At 42.5% G+C, this 13,524-nt stretch overlaps 1 protein-coding gene across 4 annotated transcripts in view; it reads left to right on the top strand.

Annotated features, from left to right (window-relative positions):
- Positions 1-13,524, top strand: part of Pi3K21B (phosphatidylinositol 3-kinase regulatory subunit alpha) — a 66,178-nt gene that overhangs the window by 23,487 nt on the left and 29,167 nt on the right. For 2 of the 4 annotated variants that reach the window (XM_018522060.1, XM_018522059.1), the window contains exon 5: positions 12,196-12,305. In XM_018522060.1, the coding sequence (XP_018377562.1) occupies positions 12,196-12,305 (110 nt within the window). Of the gene's footprint in view, positions 1-6,911; positions 12,306-13,524 lie in introns of those variants that run through there. The other 2 variants (XM_018522058.1, XM_018522057.1) reach the window with 1 other exon arrangement.

Genomic DNA, 13,524 nt, shown 5'->3' with positions numbered 1-13,524 from the left:
GCCACTGGTCATTAGTGTTTATTGCGTTGTTGTAAAAGCTGCATTTCAAATTTGCAGGTAGCAGATAGTTTTACAGGTGTGTACTCGCTTTATATAATTTTGAGACATACATTAGTTATAATTTTATGGCTTCAGTCTAGCTTGGAGCCCTCGAATGTGGCTTTCAAATGACATAATTGAATCAAATGACTTTGATAACAAAATGCGTATATATACACACATTTTAGATATGTAAAGTGATATTATAAACTAGTTGGTGGCTAATAAATTTGTACCAAAGTAGTTATATTACATGAATATTTATTACGTTTTTTTCAAAAAAAGATATCTCTTCCCTTTAATATTTCCTTGCAGTAAATATAAATGCTAAGTAAAGTTATTTATTTATTGGGACTAATAAAGTTGTAATGAAAAATACACATAGAAAAATTAACAAATTATTAGAATTAATTAATTAGAGTTCGTCATCTTAAAAAAAATCGTTAAAACACGGATGAATAATCTTATAATCTTTTATTCTAACTTGCATTATTTTTTACTCACTCGAAATACAGACTTTACCACGTCCACCTAGCACCAATACTCTTGATTGACTTTAGTGAAAAGTTTAGTTTAAAAAATATAATTTAATTTATTTTTTATAATCCTTTAAAAGATACACTTTTTCTTACACACGATTTCTTAAATTTTGATATACAAGGGATTTTTAGAGTTGCTATACACTATACCTAAGTAGTAAAGTGATGTCAAATAACATCTTAATAACATTTTAATGACGTCTTTAAAGTTAATAAGACATCATTAAAACGTCATTAAACATTATTAAAGCATTATTTTCCCACTTGGATAATTGCGAATATGGAGTCAGATTGCAAAAATTTTAAAAGTTCAAAATGACAGATTCGACATGACGAACTGAAAATGCAAAAATTAATCATTTGAAACTGGGTATCTGAATGTTTTAGTATCATTGGTCTAATCTAAAGTAAAAGTTGAAAAATAAAAAATAGTAAATTTAATATGTACGGATTCAATACGCAAAAAACTGACTGATTAAGACAGAAGCAATTAACAGTTCACGGTTTTGGATTTGATAAATCGTAAAGCATTTATTTGCCGTGGAATTTTTTTGTAAGTGACAAGAAGCGTAACAAACCTGGAGATGGGACCTTCTGTACATCTATATACTTTAAATTAAAATACGTAACGATCACTCGCATAACACGGGCACGATGCGGCTTCCGCCGATCATTAAATGCAACAGCACAGCACCGACGGCCGCTCCCGTATAATACAGAGTGGACGGCCCGTTTTTGCTCCATTTTGCTCCCGCGATACTTTCGTACCACACGCATCACGTGTACACATGCAACCTGCGCTGCAACCTCGCTGGAGCTTCGAAAACAAGCGCTCTCCCTTGCTATTTATCTTGGCTGTGACACGGAAGCATCTAACCCTTTGGGATCTTTGGGTATTTTTAAGTTCGATAAACAAGTATATACACACGAGAGTAGAGGAGAAACAAAATTGTTTTTCTTTACGTTCTTTTCTCTCTGTCAATGACAAGGGATAAATACTTTGTTCTTTGATTTTAAATAACGAGCCTGAAATAAATCGAGATTTATTATCATGTGTGTATAAAGTTCAAAACGTATGCATACATTTTTTCATTCCTATAGATTGTAAAAACAATAGTAGTATTTATAAACTTGTTCGATTTTTTTAATTATGTTTATATGGAAGGAACAGTTTTGCTAAAGTATATAAAAATTTAGTTTATTATATAGATACAGATTTGAAAATAATTGTTAGACTATCAAAATAATTATGTATAATAGGACACTGAAATTAGTGTTAAAATGTCAAAACTTTTTGCAGTATTGCTCTCATTATGCTACATAATTATTTTGATAGTCCAACAAAATTATTTTGTATCTAATTAAATTTTTAGATACTTTAATAAACTTGTTCTTTCTATATAAGTATGCATCTGTTCTTTCGTTTTGCTTAGAATTAAATGAGCGAAGTGAAACGCGCTCTGTGGATCGATCTTGGATTTTGCGGATGTGGATCGATCGACCACTTGCCAATTCGCGTCACGATCGCGATCACGAAAATAGAATTTGCGATCAATCGGCGCCACTCCAATTCGCGGATAAACACCCGCCACAGGCATTCAGGATCTTCGAGTTTTTTGTCGGGTGTTATTTTAGCTGCCGGTTTGAACAGTACAAAGTTGGATATTATTGGATGCGATATTCGTGAGAGCGCCTCACGTGAGATTAGAGATACCTAATGGCCTGCGAAATCGCCGCGGAACGCGATTCACAGTGCGTTTTGCAAATCGTATCAGATGAGAATGCAAAATGATGCGTCCGACACGAACGATGCAATCATTGATCATTATCGTTACATAGATGGAGAGAAAACATTATTAATAGCGGTCGGTTTTTTTTTTATTAAGGGATAGTGATGTGTATCTGCGATACAGACTATTCCTAATAAAAATTTCCTGATTATTGAAATAATTAACTCTCTGAAACTGACGCCAAAATTTGTAACGGTTACTGGCGCTGGATCTATAAGATCTATTTAATTTATGTTAATTAAGGAGATTCCAAAATCATCTGTTTTATATCAATTCAATAAGATTATATACTTATACACATACGGTTTACGTGTCATTGACACATCACTACAACATCAATATCGCACGCACACATATGTACAAATTTTCTTAGTAACTATAATCTTTTCAAGTATCTAAGTCTAATTCTAAGAACTCATTGTTTCTTTATAATCTCTAATCCAAATCAAGATTGTTTTATATGTATAAAATATATATTTAGAGTTTTTGAAAAGTTGGAAATTTGACAACAACGTATATAATTATATAAAAGACACTTTATATAACTTTTTTGTTTGACTTTTAGACGCCTATTTGATGATTTGGCGCGCGAAATTATATTGTTGATACTTTAAATAATCCATAAAACACCGAAAATGTAATGTCTTATAACATCGAAGAGATAACATATTGTTTTACTCTTATCACATTGTCTCTAATTTTAACTGACTTTCTGCGCCAAAAACCCTTTTAATTTTTGACTGAAGAAATTTTGTTTTTACATCAAAGGACTAAATTTATTTTCACGCGTTATATTCTCCGATTTACATTATATCAAAAGGATATTATACAAGTTAATCAATGATTGACTGTAATTATCTGATATTATTCAAGCTAATCAATAATTTACTGCAATTAGCTATTGTCATGTGACGACTTTTTCCAAGCTACATTATAACTGAACAGGATGATAATCGTTTTTATGTTACCAGCGTTTGTTAGAGACAGCAAAGTATACATTATGTTTTATTTTTACCGTTTGTAATATTATATGTTTTAACATTGATAATGATCCGCGATCGAAACGTTTGTTTGTTTATTGCTACAACATTGTATTAAATCTTAACGAATATAATTGTTTCTTTACTTATGTTCCAACTTCTACATTAACGATGTTAATTTTATAAAATAATTTTTTAGCTCGTTAGCCCCTTTTCTTTATTGTTTTTAAAATTTTATGAGCCTTATTACTAATAGACATTTTAAATAATATAATCCATATATACATATATAAAATTCGCAGTTCACGCATTTCTGAAATAAAGATGCCCTTCTAAGAGAAACGCCTTCCATTTTCCCACATTGTTTAGCCACACGTCGTTACAATTCTTTTCAATGGACGTGAATTGCACTTGAATAATAAAAATGCCTTAATATCGTTAAGCAATCACGCTTAAACCTATCCTCACTAGCATGGAGAGGGCGCGTCATTAAGAGAAAGAGAAAGAGGAAGAGAGGAAGGGCGCTCTCGCACAATCACGACAATCGATCCGCCGAATTTCAATAAAGGGCACCGGGTCTTCGCTGGGCGAAGGGACGACTGTGCGGCGTGGGCGGCCCTGTGACCTTGAACAGGACGTGCCTGTCGCGGTGCGCACGCGCGCTCGCCCGCAGGGTTCGATCATCCTTCGTCGCCGGGGGCCCTTCGCCACACCGCACCGGCTGGCTTGGAAAGTCGCTTTTCACTTTCACGTCCCTTTCCCTGTCCCTTCGTTCGCCCGCCTACGTCCCGTTCCACGCAGCGCGCTTTTACGATAAGAACGAGTGTCGGATCTGCTTGCGAAAGGATCTTCATGGCAGGTTGCGGGGAAGTGCATTCGGTAGATCCTCGACTTGAAAAATAAGAAGACAAAATAATGCACGCATCTCACGCAAACGATCGAAAAGGTATCAACGTTAACGCACGATCGAGTATACAGGTCTGATCAAAGGACCTTCTCGTGTCGTCTCCCTTTCTTTGAGGGCATCCTCAAAATTCGGGTTTAAATTGCCTCGTTAGCCGGTCTTCGCTTTCTTCCACCCAGCTGGCCGGAAAATCAAAGCTCTCGGATTACTCGAAAATGTTCATTGGATATTCGCTTAACAATGTAACGTAACATCACTTATTTTTGTTTTATTTACGCACGCTGTATTATTATTTTATTATATGTATTACGTAATAATAACATGACAAAATACATATTGTGTGCATGTAGATTTAAAAAATAATTTGAAACATGAATGCGAAGAATAATAAATATCTTGCATTATATTTACTTTTCTTAATGCAATGAATTTTTTATCTATGATAGGAACTAATGAAGAATATGATTTAAAGATAGCTAGAGTATCTTTAAGTAGGGTTATATAATTAGCTAAAAGCATTGATGAAGCTCTTTGTTTCCTTTGTGTAAAGAAGGAATTAAAGAGGGATGGGATGTTCTGAAGAAAATAAGCCACCCTTAGACCTCTATATTTTTTTAAATATAATTAGGCATGATTCTTTTATTAATCATCAAACATCTGGGATGGCTTTGATCTTGATTATATTAATTAAGTTTTCAAGCAGGTTTTTGATATATACTTCTCATTGTTATTCTTTGCTGAATGATATATCGTAAAGAACATCTATAAAAATATTATAAAGATTTATATTTGTCTCGACAATGGCAGAATTGTGTCTGACACGAATGAGTTTTATGAGAAGGCTCGAACACTTCAAAAATAGAATACTGAGTCAATTCTATTGATGCACGTAACAGAGTTAATGTATAGTTCTCTCGTTACGCGATCGTACCATGTTGTCTATTTAATAGCAATCTTTGTATGTGAGCGATTATAGACAAGTGTTCGATCCTTTATCGCAACTGGTCTTAGATAAGAATGAGCCTCAGTTGGTAGATTGATTATGATTCGACAGTAATTCTTCATTAATCGCTTGGATCGTATTATTATATTAGACAATCGATTGAGGGAAGTGTCAACGTTCATGTCAGATAAAAGTGGAAAAAAAAGACAATGTTTTTTTTCCAAGTGCATTCTCATTTTTTGATAAATTATAATGTTTCTTATCATCTAGATATTTTAATAATAAATGTTGCAAAACAACTATAATTGTTCTTGTACTAGTATTATATAAAATCATATAATAAACGGTATTATAAATGTTTGAGGAGAGGTATCTTTTGATCGACGGCGATAAAGTTTTCATTAATTTGAATCAATTATTAAATCAGCAATTATTTCTTGATTGCTTTTTATAATATCGAGACACTTGGAAAAAATATTTTTTTTTTATAATCGATATATGTACATCTTGCTTTATGAATTTTGAAGCAAAATTTGTCTGTCTTTGTTTTTGAGATTTATTTGTTTAATGACGCGTGGGTTTGATTGAACACATTATCAACCTCCGCCAGCCATGCGTGCCACGTTAACTATAAAATTCATGTCAACGCTCGCTCTCGTTGCTCGATCAATATCCGTTGCGAAGCGGTTTTCTCGCGCGCGCCCGCCGCTGTTTCGTTAAACAAATAATTCGCGAAAAAAAGCAAGCTACAGTGAAAAGCTCGCATGGAAACGAATCGAATTTTCATCGTCGAAGCTGTCGCGCGTGAAGTTATCACGAAGAATCGATTAGTCTTATCATCATGATAAACTGAAAAATTGATTTCAATTTAAAAAATGGATACCACGGCTTTGTAGAAAAATTGACAGGATGACATAACAGATTCTGAACCAGATTTCATTCGAAGATCTCAGCGTGAAAACGAGAGATCCTTCAGATCGTGTTATACAATTCAAAACGAGATTTTATTTACAATCGAATCTGTGCGTAAGGATATATTCAGAAGAATATCGAAGCAACGTCAATCTTCTTTTTATAAGGAGCTTGTCTGGAAAATTTAGTCGTCGTTCCCGAAGAACTGAGTACAAGGGAAGAATAGTCGAAACTCATTCCTCGAGATTTCAACTTATTCTTTTCACTATAAAATTCCGGTTGAATCCGTGTGACAAAATGAATCTCGAAAACTGCTCCAGTTTTTCCAGAACTGACGTTCTTCCGGTCTTCTAGAAGAGGCTACAGAGACAAAGACTTTCGGAGCACGTCAGAAAATGCGCGACTGAGTTCCCCTTAAAGCACGCCCCGTACATGCGTCTCAAACACAACGTGCTCGTACAGTCAAGCATCTTATTTTCAACATTCCAGAAGCGATTCCATCGACTTCTTGCTCCGGCTCAATCAGACACGATCATCGAGTAGCGAGGAGTTTTTTGGTGCTCCAGAGAGACCACCGCCATCCCGAAATCGTTTCGTCAGAGGCGATCGATGAGGAATACCTAATGTCTTGGAAAAGCTATCGTTCAAAATTCACCAAATTATTTTCGTTCACTATTCTCTCTGATTAGCAGACTAATTCAGTCAAGATATGGTAAATGTGAAAATAATTTATTTGATAAAGATAAGACAAGTTTCATTTGATCAAATCAATTTGTCATCTTTGAATCTTCATTTAATCTGTGCGATCGTTGAGTGAAGAATCGAATCGTAAACTGAACCGAACGGTCTTTGTTATTCATGTAATTCTCATCATCACCGAGGTCAACCCGTTGATTCCCAACACTAGGATCATATGGCAAATGATGACGATTCGACGCCGAAAGGCTCCTTAGAATTAAATCGTAGATTTGAAAACGGGAGTACGGATGATTCCCGATAAGTGCATATTCTCGTTCGTCCAGCTCGGTCGATCCGCTCGTCGCCTAGGAATGTTCGGCAGGAAATTTCCATTCCCGGCGGTTCGATCGGACCGAAACGAACGGTTCGGGGCCCCGGCGTCGTTCCGGCACGAGTCTGCTCAGCGTAAAGGCCACGGGAAGAACCGACAAATGTCGGAGATTGCCGAAGCGCCGTTGCGCTGAACCACGAGCTACCCTCGGCAGCAGCTCGCGGCTGGCTATGGCTATTGACCGAGCTTGGCGGACCGGCCGGTCAGCTGTGCGCCTCGCCGGCGGTGTGGTATTCTCCTCCGCGGCCAGGAAGAAGCCGTCCACGTAGACGAGGCGGTGTGTCGTTCAGGCCTGCGTAGATCAGCCGGTGTGAGTCAATAACGGGGAATCGAAACACGAACGAACGTCCGTCCAGAGTTGGTTGAAAGAAGAGCCAGCGGGGACTCCCTCAGGAGAGGAGTCCAGCGGCGACGGAAGTGCTTGAAAGACTCTCGGTCTCCGGGCGTTGTAGACGATCGCGTAGAGGACGGTCCCCCGGGGAGCCACGCGTTCGTACATATGTCCGCGAGTGGAATCGAGGAGAAAGAGAGACTGACTGCTCCGGTCTTGTCGTCGTCGTCGTCGTCATCGTCGATGGATCGGTCCGAGTGAAAGCCCAAAACGTGCGAATCGCTGGCTACACGCGCTGCGGCAAGTAAAGGCAGTTGGAGTAGGAGAGTGAACCAGACGGAGCGGGGGTCAAAGAGGGCTAGAGAGAGAAAAAAAAGAGAAATATACTGAGAGAGGAAAAAGAGAGAAAGAAAGAGCGAGAACGAGGGAGGGAAGGAGGAACTTGGCTCACGGGCAATACTCTACATGTAGAGACCGACCGGCTGTGCACGGCCAGCGCGGAGACGATCGCTCGAGAGAGGATCTGAGAGAGGAAGAGAGAGAGAGAGAACGAGAGAACGGCAACGAGCGATCCCGAGAGGGACGGGGAAGAGGTCGGTGGGAGGAGAAACTGAGGGAGAGAGAGTGAAAAGAGATAGATCGACCGAGTGTAGGAGAGACACCGAATGAAACAGAGCGAGAGAGAGAGAGAGAGAGAGAAAAGGATAGGCAAATAGATAGGTGTCGTGTACGTATGCGTTACGAGTGACGAGTGTGCCGCCGCGACGTGCAGGTGTGTGCGCGCGTGTTGCAGGCAGGCCGCCGGCACAAAAAGTGCTGGGCCCAGTGGACTTTTCCATACCGGAGGAGAACTGCGTGCATACGTACATACGTGCGTACATCGTGTGTGCGTGCCGTCCGCGCGCGTGTCTGTGTGCGCGAGAGTGCGCGCGCCGCCTTCGCGATCGCGGACGGACACGCCGGCGAGTTTTCGGCCGAGTACCTGCGAACGAGGACGGACGGGAACCGATCGACCGACCGATCGACCGACCGACCGACCGACCGACTCTCCTCTCTTCTCGTGGTCTACGCGGTGACCTCCGTCAAGAGAGAAGAAACGGGCGAAAGCCAGGTAGAGCCGCATCGAAGGGTAGCCAACTCGATTTCGTAGAGAGCGCGCGTCAGGTGCGAGAAGAAGAAAAGGAGAAAGAAAGAAAGAGAAAAAAAGGAGAGAGTTGGATTACCCCGGGTGAAAGAGAGAGAGAGAGACCAGGAGGTTGGTCGCAGCGCTGACGTCGAGAGGATACCTTACGTGGACGGCTTTACCGGGTGGAAGCGACCGCGGAATCGTCGACAGCGAGAAGAGGAGGTAATAGGATCGTCCGTCACTGAGGTCTACCTTGCCGGCCGAGAGAGAGAGGGAAAGAGGGAGGAAGATAGAGATAGAGAGAGAAAGAGCGAGTGAGCGAGCGAGCCAGCTTGGTACACACGAACTCCGTTCCGACTCTGACTCCTCCGTCGCCACTAACTCGCGGTCGGTAAAGCGTCGAGACGACGGCGGTGGTGATCCGGCGAGACACGACCGTGCGCGAACGAACGGCTGGCAGTCGCGGCCTTCTGGTGGACGTGATAAGGACGAGCGGTCCGATCCGTTCCGGCGAACGAAGCGACGGAACGAAGTGGTCGGTTGTGCGAAGCGCGAGAAAGAGCTGCGAAGGGACGGGCAGGAAGAAAGGGAACGGTCAGCGGATATTCGAAGGATGCGGCTTCTCGATCGAAGAATTTGTTGCTGCATTTAGTGCTCCAATTGTACCGATATTCAGAAGACCGAAGGAACTTGAGAAGATCTAGGAAGCGAGATATTAAAGAAAAGAAAATCCCTGCGGAGGAGAAAGCGAACGTAAAGCAACAACGACGAGAGAAGACACGAGTCCTTGATCAACAATCCGGTACTACGTGGGCTTAATCACGGTCGACAGTGCGGGGAAGGCAGAAGGTAGCTAAAAGGAAGAAAGGAAGTAGCCGGAGTGTCCTTGATAGGCCATCCGGTGGTACGTGATCGAGCTGTGTCGCGACCGACATTGACTCGGCTCCGTCGCATCGAGGGAGATTAGAGGCGACCCACGTTTTACTCGCTTCGTTCGGCAGACAACGAACGCCGGCGAAGCGACGGGAGCAACGAAGGAGAGCTGCGAGGGGAGAGTGAGGAGAGGAGAGGATCTACTTGCTGATCAGCGCGAACCCCGGGCGATAAGCGGCTCCCGTCTCGAGTTGACGAGCCGCTGACTCGGCGGACACGGGAGCCGGTTGTTTCAACGCTATTAGTGCCCACGATGATTCCAATTATCCGCGAGTGACTTCCACGTTCGCGCGACGGTCTGTCTACCGTCCGATCCAGTCATTTTGCGACCACCCGGTACGCTCCGTGCCGGTTTCCTTAACGGAAACGAGGACTCTTCCCGACTTCCACGTGTACATTTTGAGAATCTGCCGATTCTGGATCCTCGCGAGTGGATAGAGTGATCGGCAACGTTTCAAAAATCGGCTGGAAATGTGCGATTGAACGCGCCAAGGGATCCCTCTTCCGAGCGATCGCACGCATCGTGGATCCACCTGGAATCTACCATTATTAATTGCTTCGAGGATAATCCGGCAGCATCGTTCCATTGGATTAATCCGTCCGGGACGAATTTCCAGATAAACGGATGGTCGATCGCCTTCCACTCCATCCGGGATTACTCCGGGATCGCGCTCGATAAGCCACGAGGATTCCCGTACGCTCGCGCTCGCGCGAGGCTACGCTTGAAAATCGCTCGGTGTCGTTGCTTGACAAAACCGGTTTCGTTCGGCTCAGCGAATCTCGGCGTTTATACAAAGGTCGTGTGTGAGAGCGCGCCGCGCGCGCGACCGCGGGAGAGTATGTGGTAGGAGTGAGATTTATGGAAAACGAATTTACACGAGGTCACACCCACGGGAGCGGCTGTCTATCTCTCTCTCTTTTTTTCCTGTATCTTCGTTTCTCTCTCTCTCTCTCTCTCTCTCTCTCCCTTGTCTGTCTCCTTGTAACTCGCACTCACTCCCCCAGTTCGTCTATCAGTTTATCCACGCATTCCCTCTATTAATAATAACGACGAAGGCGATAGAACCGCGAGAATCGCCTGCCAGATCACGTTGAAGAATCCTTGAAGGAACGAGATCTCGATCGCAAGAGAGTGATATCGCTCTGATATCGACCAACCGAATAAATATGCCACATTCGCGGCGGCCTTGAAGAATTTTCTTCGAGCCGACAAGTCCACCGTGCGCAGGATCAGCGAACCCCGAGATAACGCCGGCAACGAAGCACAAGGGAATTCATAGGGCGAACTCATCATGCTAGCGACCTTGAGTATCCAAGTGTCTCCGATGATTGAGAATCGCGATCGATCGAGTACGTAACTACTCCGGACGGCGAATCTCAAAGACTTCGAAGGATGTCGGGGGACCTGGGTGGCCCACGGGAGGAGCAGGCCTCGTCGCCTGGGTCGAATAGCAGCAACGCGTCAGTTGCGAGGAAATCATCGGCGAGGAAAATTTAGCTGTCTTGCCACGAGCACTTGCTTGATGATCGGTCACGGCAACGATGAAGCGTGCGACGAGCGCATCCGTTGCGGCCGCCACGGCCGCCGCGACGCAAGTGCATCACCAGGCGAGGATCCAGGAGTTGTTCTCTCCCGGATCAATGCCGACGGCGGCGGCGATGACGACGTCGACGACGACAATGACGACGACGACGACGTCGTCGACGAACACGAATACGACGATCGTCGGTACCTGCACAGACGAGCTGGATAAGCAAATCACAACGATGTCCTCCCGGCTCGAGTCAAAAGGCTCGCCGAAGATTAGTCCCGGAACGGGCGACGACAGCAAGGCTAAGTCTACGGTAATGTCGCGATTATTAGCCGTCGATTCCGACAACTACATGCTGCGCAAAGCCGCCACAACGGCGACGACGGCAGCTACCAACGGCGCCGTGGCGCCGTCGTCTACCATCTCATCATCGTCGTCATCGTCGTCGTCGTCATCGTTGAATAGTTCCGCGAGCATGCAACTGCAACGGCAGATGCAGAGTCTCGCCATCGGATCGGCTACCGCGCCGTCGATCCTCGCAACGTACGGCAACGGCAGCGACCACGTTGTCGGTCAGCTGTACGACGTCACGCGGGCAACGTCCAGATCGACGGCGACGTACGTGTCACCCAGGTGGTACACCACCAGTAATAATAATCAGGCGACGAGGCAGCATCGGGAAGGAACTGCGGCGGCAGCGGTTGCGGCGGCGGCGACTGCGACCGCGCAACTCGAGGAGCAATCCTTGCAGCAGTTGCAGTTGCAATCGCGTACGGCGACGTCGACGCGCGACGACGCGACGACGCCCGCGGCGTCGACGGCGGACGGTGTCGAGAGCGAGCTCGGTTTCACGAGGCCGGTGTGCGCGAGACCGGTGTCTTTTCATCGATACATGTGTTGGTGTAGCGCGCAACAGCAGCTGCAGCTGCAGCAGCAGCAGCCTGCTGTGGCGGAGGGCGTCGACGCGAACTCCTCGATCGGTCGCGCGAAGGGTGGCAGGGGCTCAGCCACCCACGAAGGGTTGGCAACGAGACGAACTGTGCGCGATCATAATAGTAGTCTATGTTGCTGCATGTGCGGTTCTCTATGTCCTGCAGAGTGCCACGCGTGCTTCCACATCGTGTGCTCGGACTACAGCGGCCAGCACCTGTGCAAATGGGCTACCAAGGGTCACGCGCTACCGGGCCAGGTTCACGACAAGGACAAGGTCAGTAAGCCAGTGCTTCCTCGTTACGTTACGAATGGTGTACCGTTCGAATTAATTATACTTGAGTTGCGCTCATGTGTCTTTCAGTATCTTTTATTTTTCTTTGAAGTGATCTCTGCTGGCCAGTAAAACGAATCTTATTAGGATACATTGCAATGTGAGTTATAGTCACATTTTGAAAAATATTGTTTAAAGAATTTGTGAAAATTCTTAACGTGAAATCTCTAATTATATTATACTAGAATGTCAAAAAAGTTCTGAATTATCCTTCGGTTTTTGCATATAGATTTATTCAGAAATAATAACAATTATTCTGTAACCTTCAAGTGGATAGGTGAGATAGCCGTACATAATTTTCTTAAAAATCTTGAAAAAGGACTTACAAATTCTGAAAAAGGAAAAAAAAGAATTATTCAAAAATATCTTAAAGTACATATTTCTCAATCTCATAAAGGTATAACTAATGTAAATTTAATTATAACATGATATATTAATAGGAAATGTAATTGTAAAATTAAAAAAAGTTTTAGGGTATACTGAACATCCCACCTATCAAGTTACATCTTTAAACCATCTATCTACTTAGAGATTAAAATAAAGATTATCATGTTCAATAATTATTCGCTACCAGTCTCTTAGCTGTTTGATTTTGTCTCGAAAACCAATTGTGATTTTAAATTTTTCTGATATATTATTGCTTACTTTTCATGTTTTACATAGTCATTATATCTGATTGTTTTTTTTAAATCATTTTTAGGAAATAAAATTGAAAAGAGTATTTTTTTAACAAAAAATATAATTTTTGAGAAAATATTTAAAATAAGAGATTAAAATTTTTGCTAAATATTTTTTATATGTCAAAATACAGTATATATACAGGGTGTCCGGAAAATCAAGGCCAATACTTCCGGAAATGATTCGAGAACCAAAAAGGAGAAAAAAAAGCTATATAAACATAGGTCCGAAAATAAGTCGTTTCGAAATTATTACCATTTTTATGTTAAAAAATTGAAATTTATTTTTCATAATTACAATCATAATTTATTTCACAGTGTTTCAACATTAATAACTACATGTTTTATTTTTAAATTTTTTTACTTTTTATTTTTTAATTTTCCGGTATTTGTATATGGTTACTGCATTATTTTTAGATAAACATAAACAGGTTAAATAGAATTAAATGAAATGTTCAAAATTACCATCTTCAGCACGAATGCAG

The sequence above is a fragment of the Trachymyrmex cornetzi genome, unplaced genomic scaffold (genome assembly GCF_001594075.2).
Source record: "Trachymyrmex cornetzi isolate Tcor2-1 unplaced genomic scaffold, Tcor1.1 scaffold127, whole genome shotgun sequence".
Lineage (NCBI taxonomy): Eukaryota > Metazoa > Arthropoda > Insecta > Hymenoptera > Formicidae > Trachymyrmex > Trachymyrmex cornetzi.
Note: the sequence above shows the minus strand (reverse complement) of the source record. Positions and strands in the feature narration are given on the sequence as shown.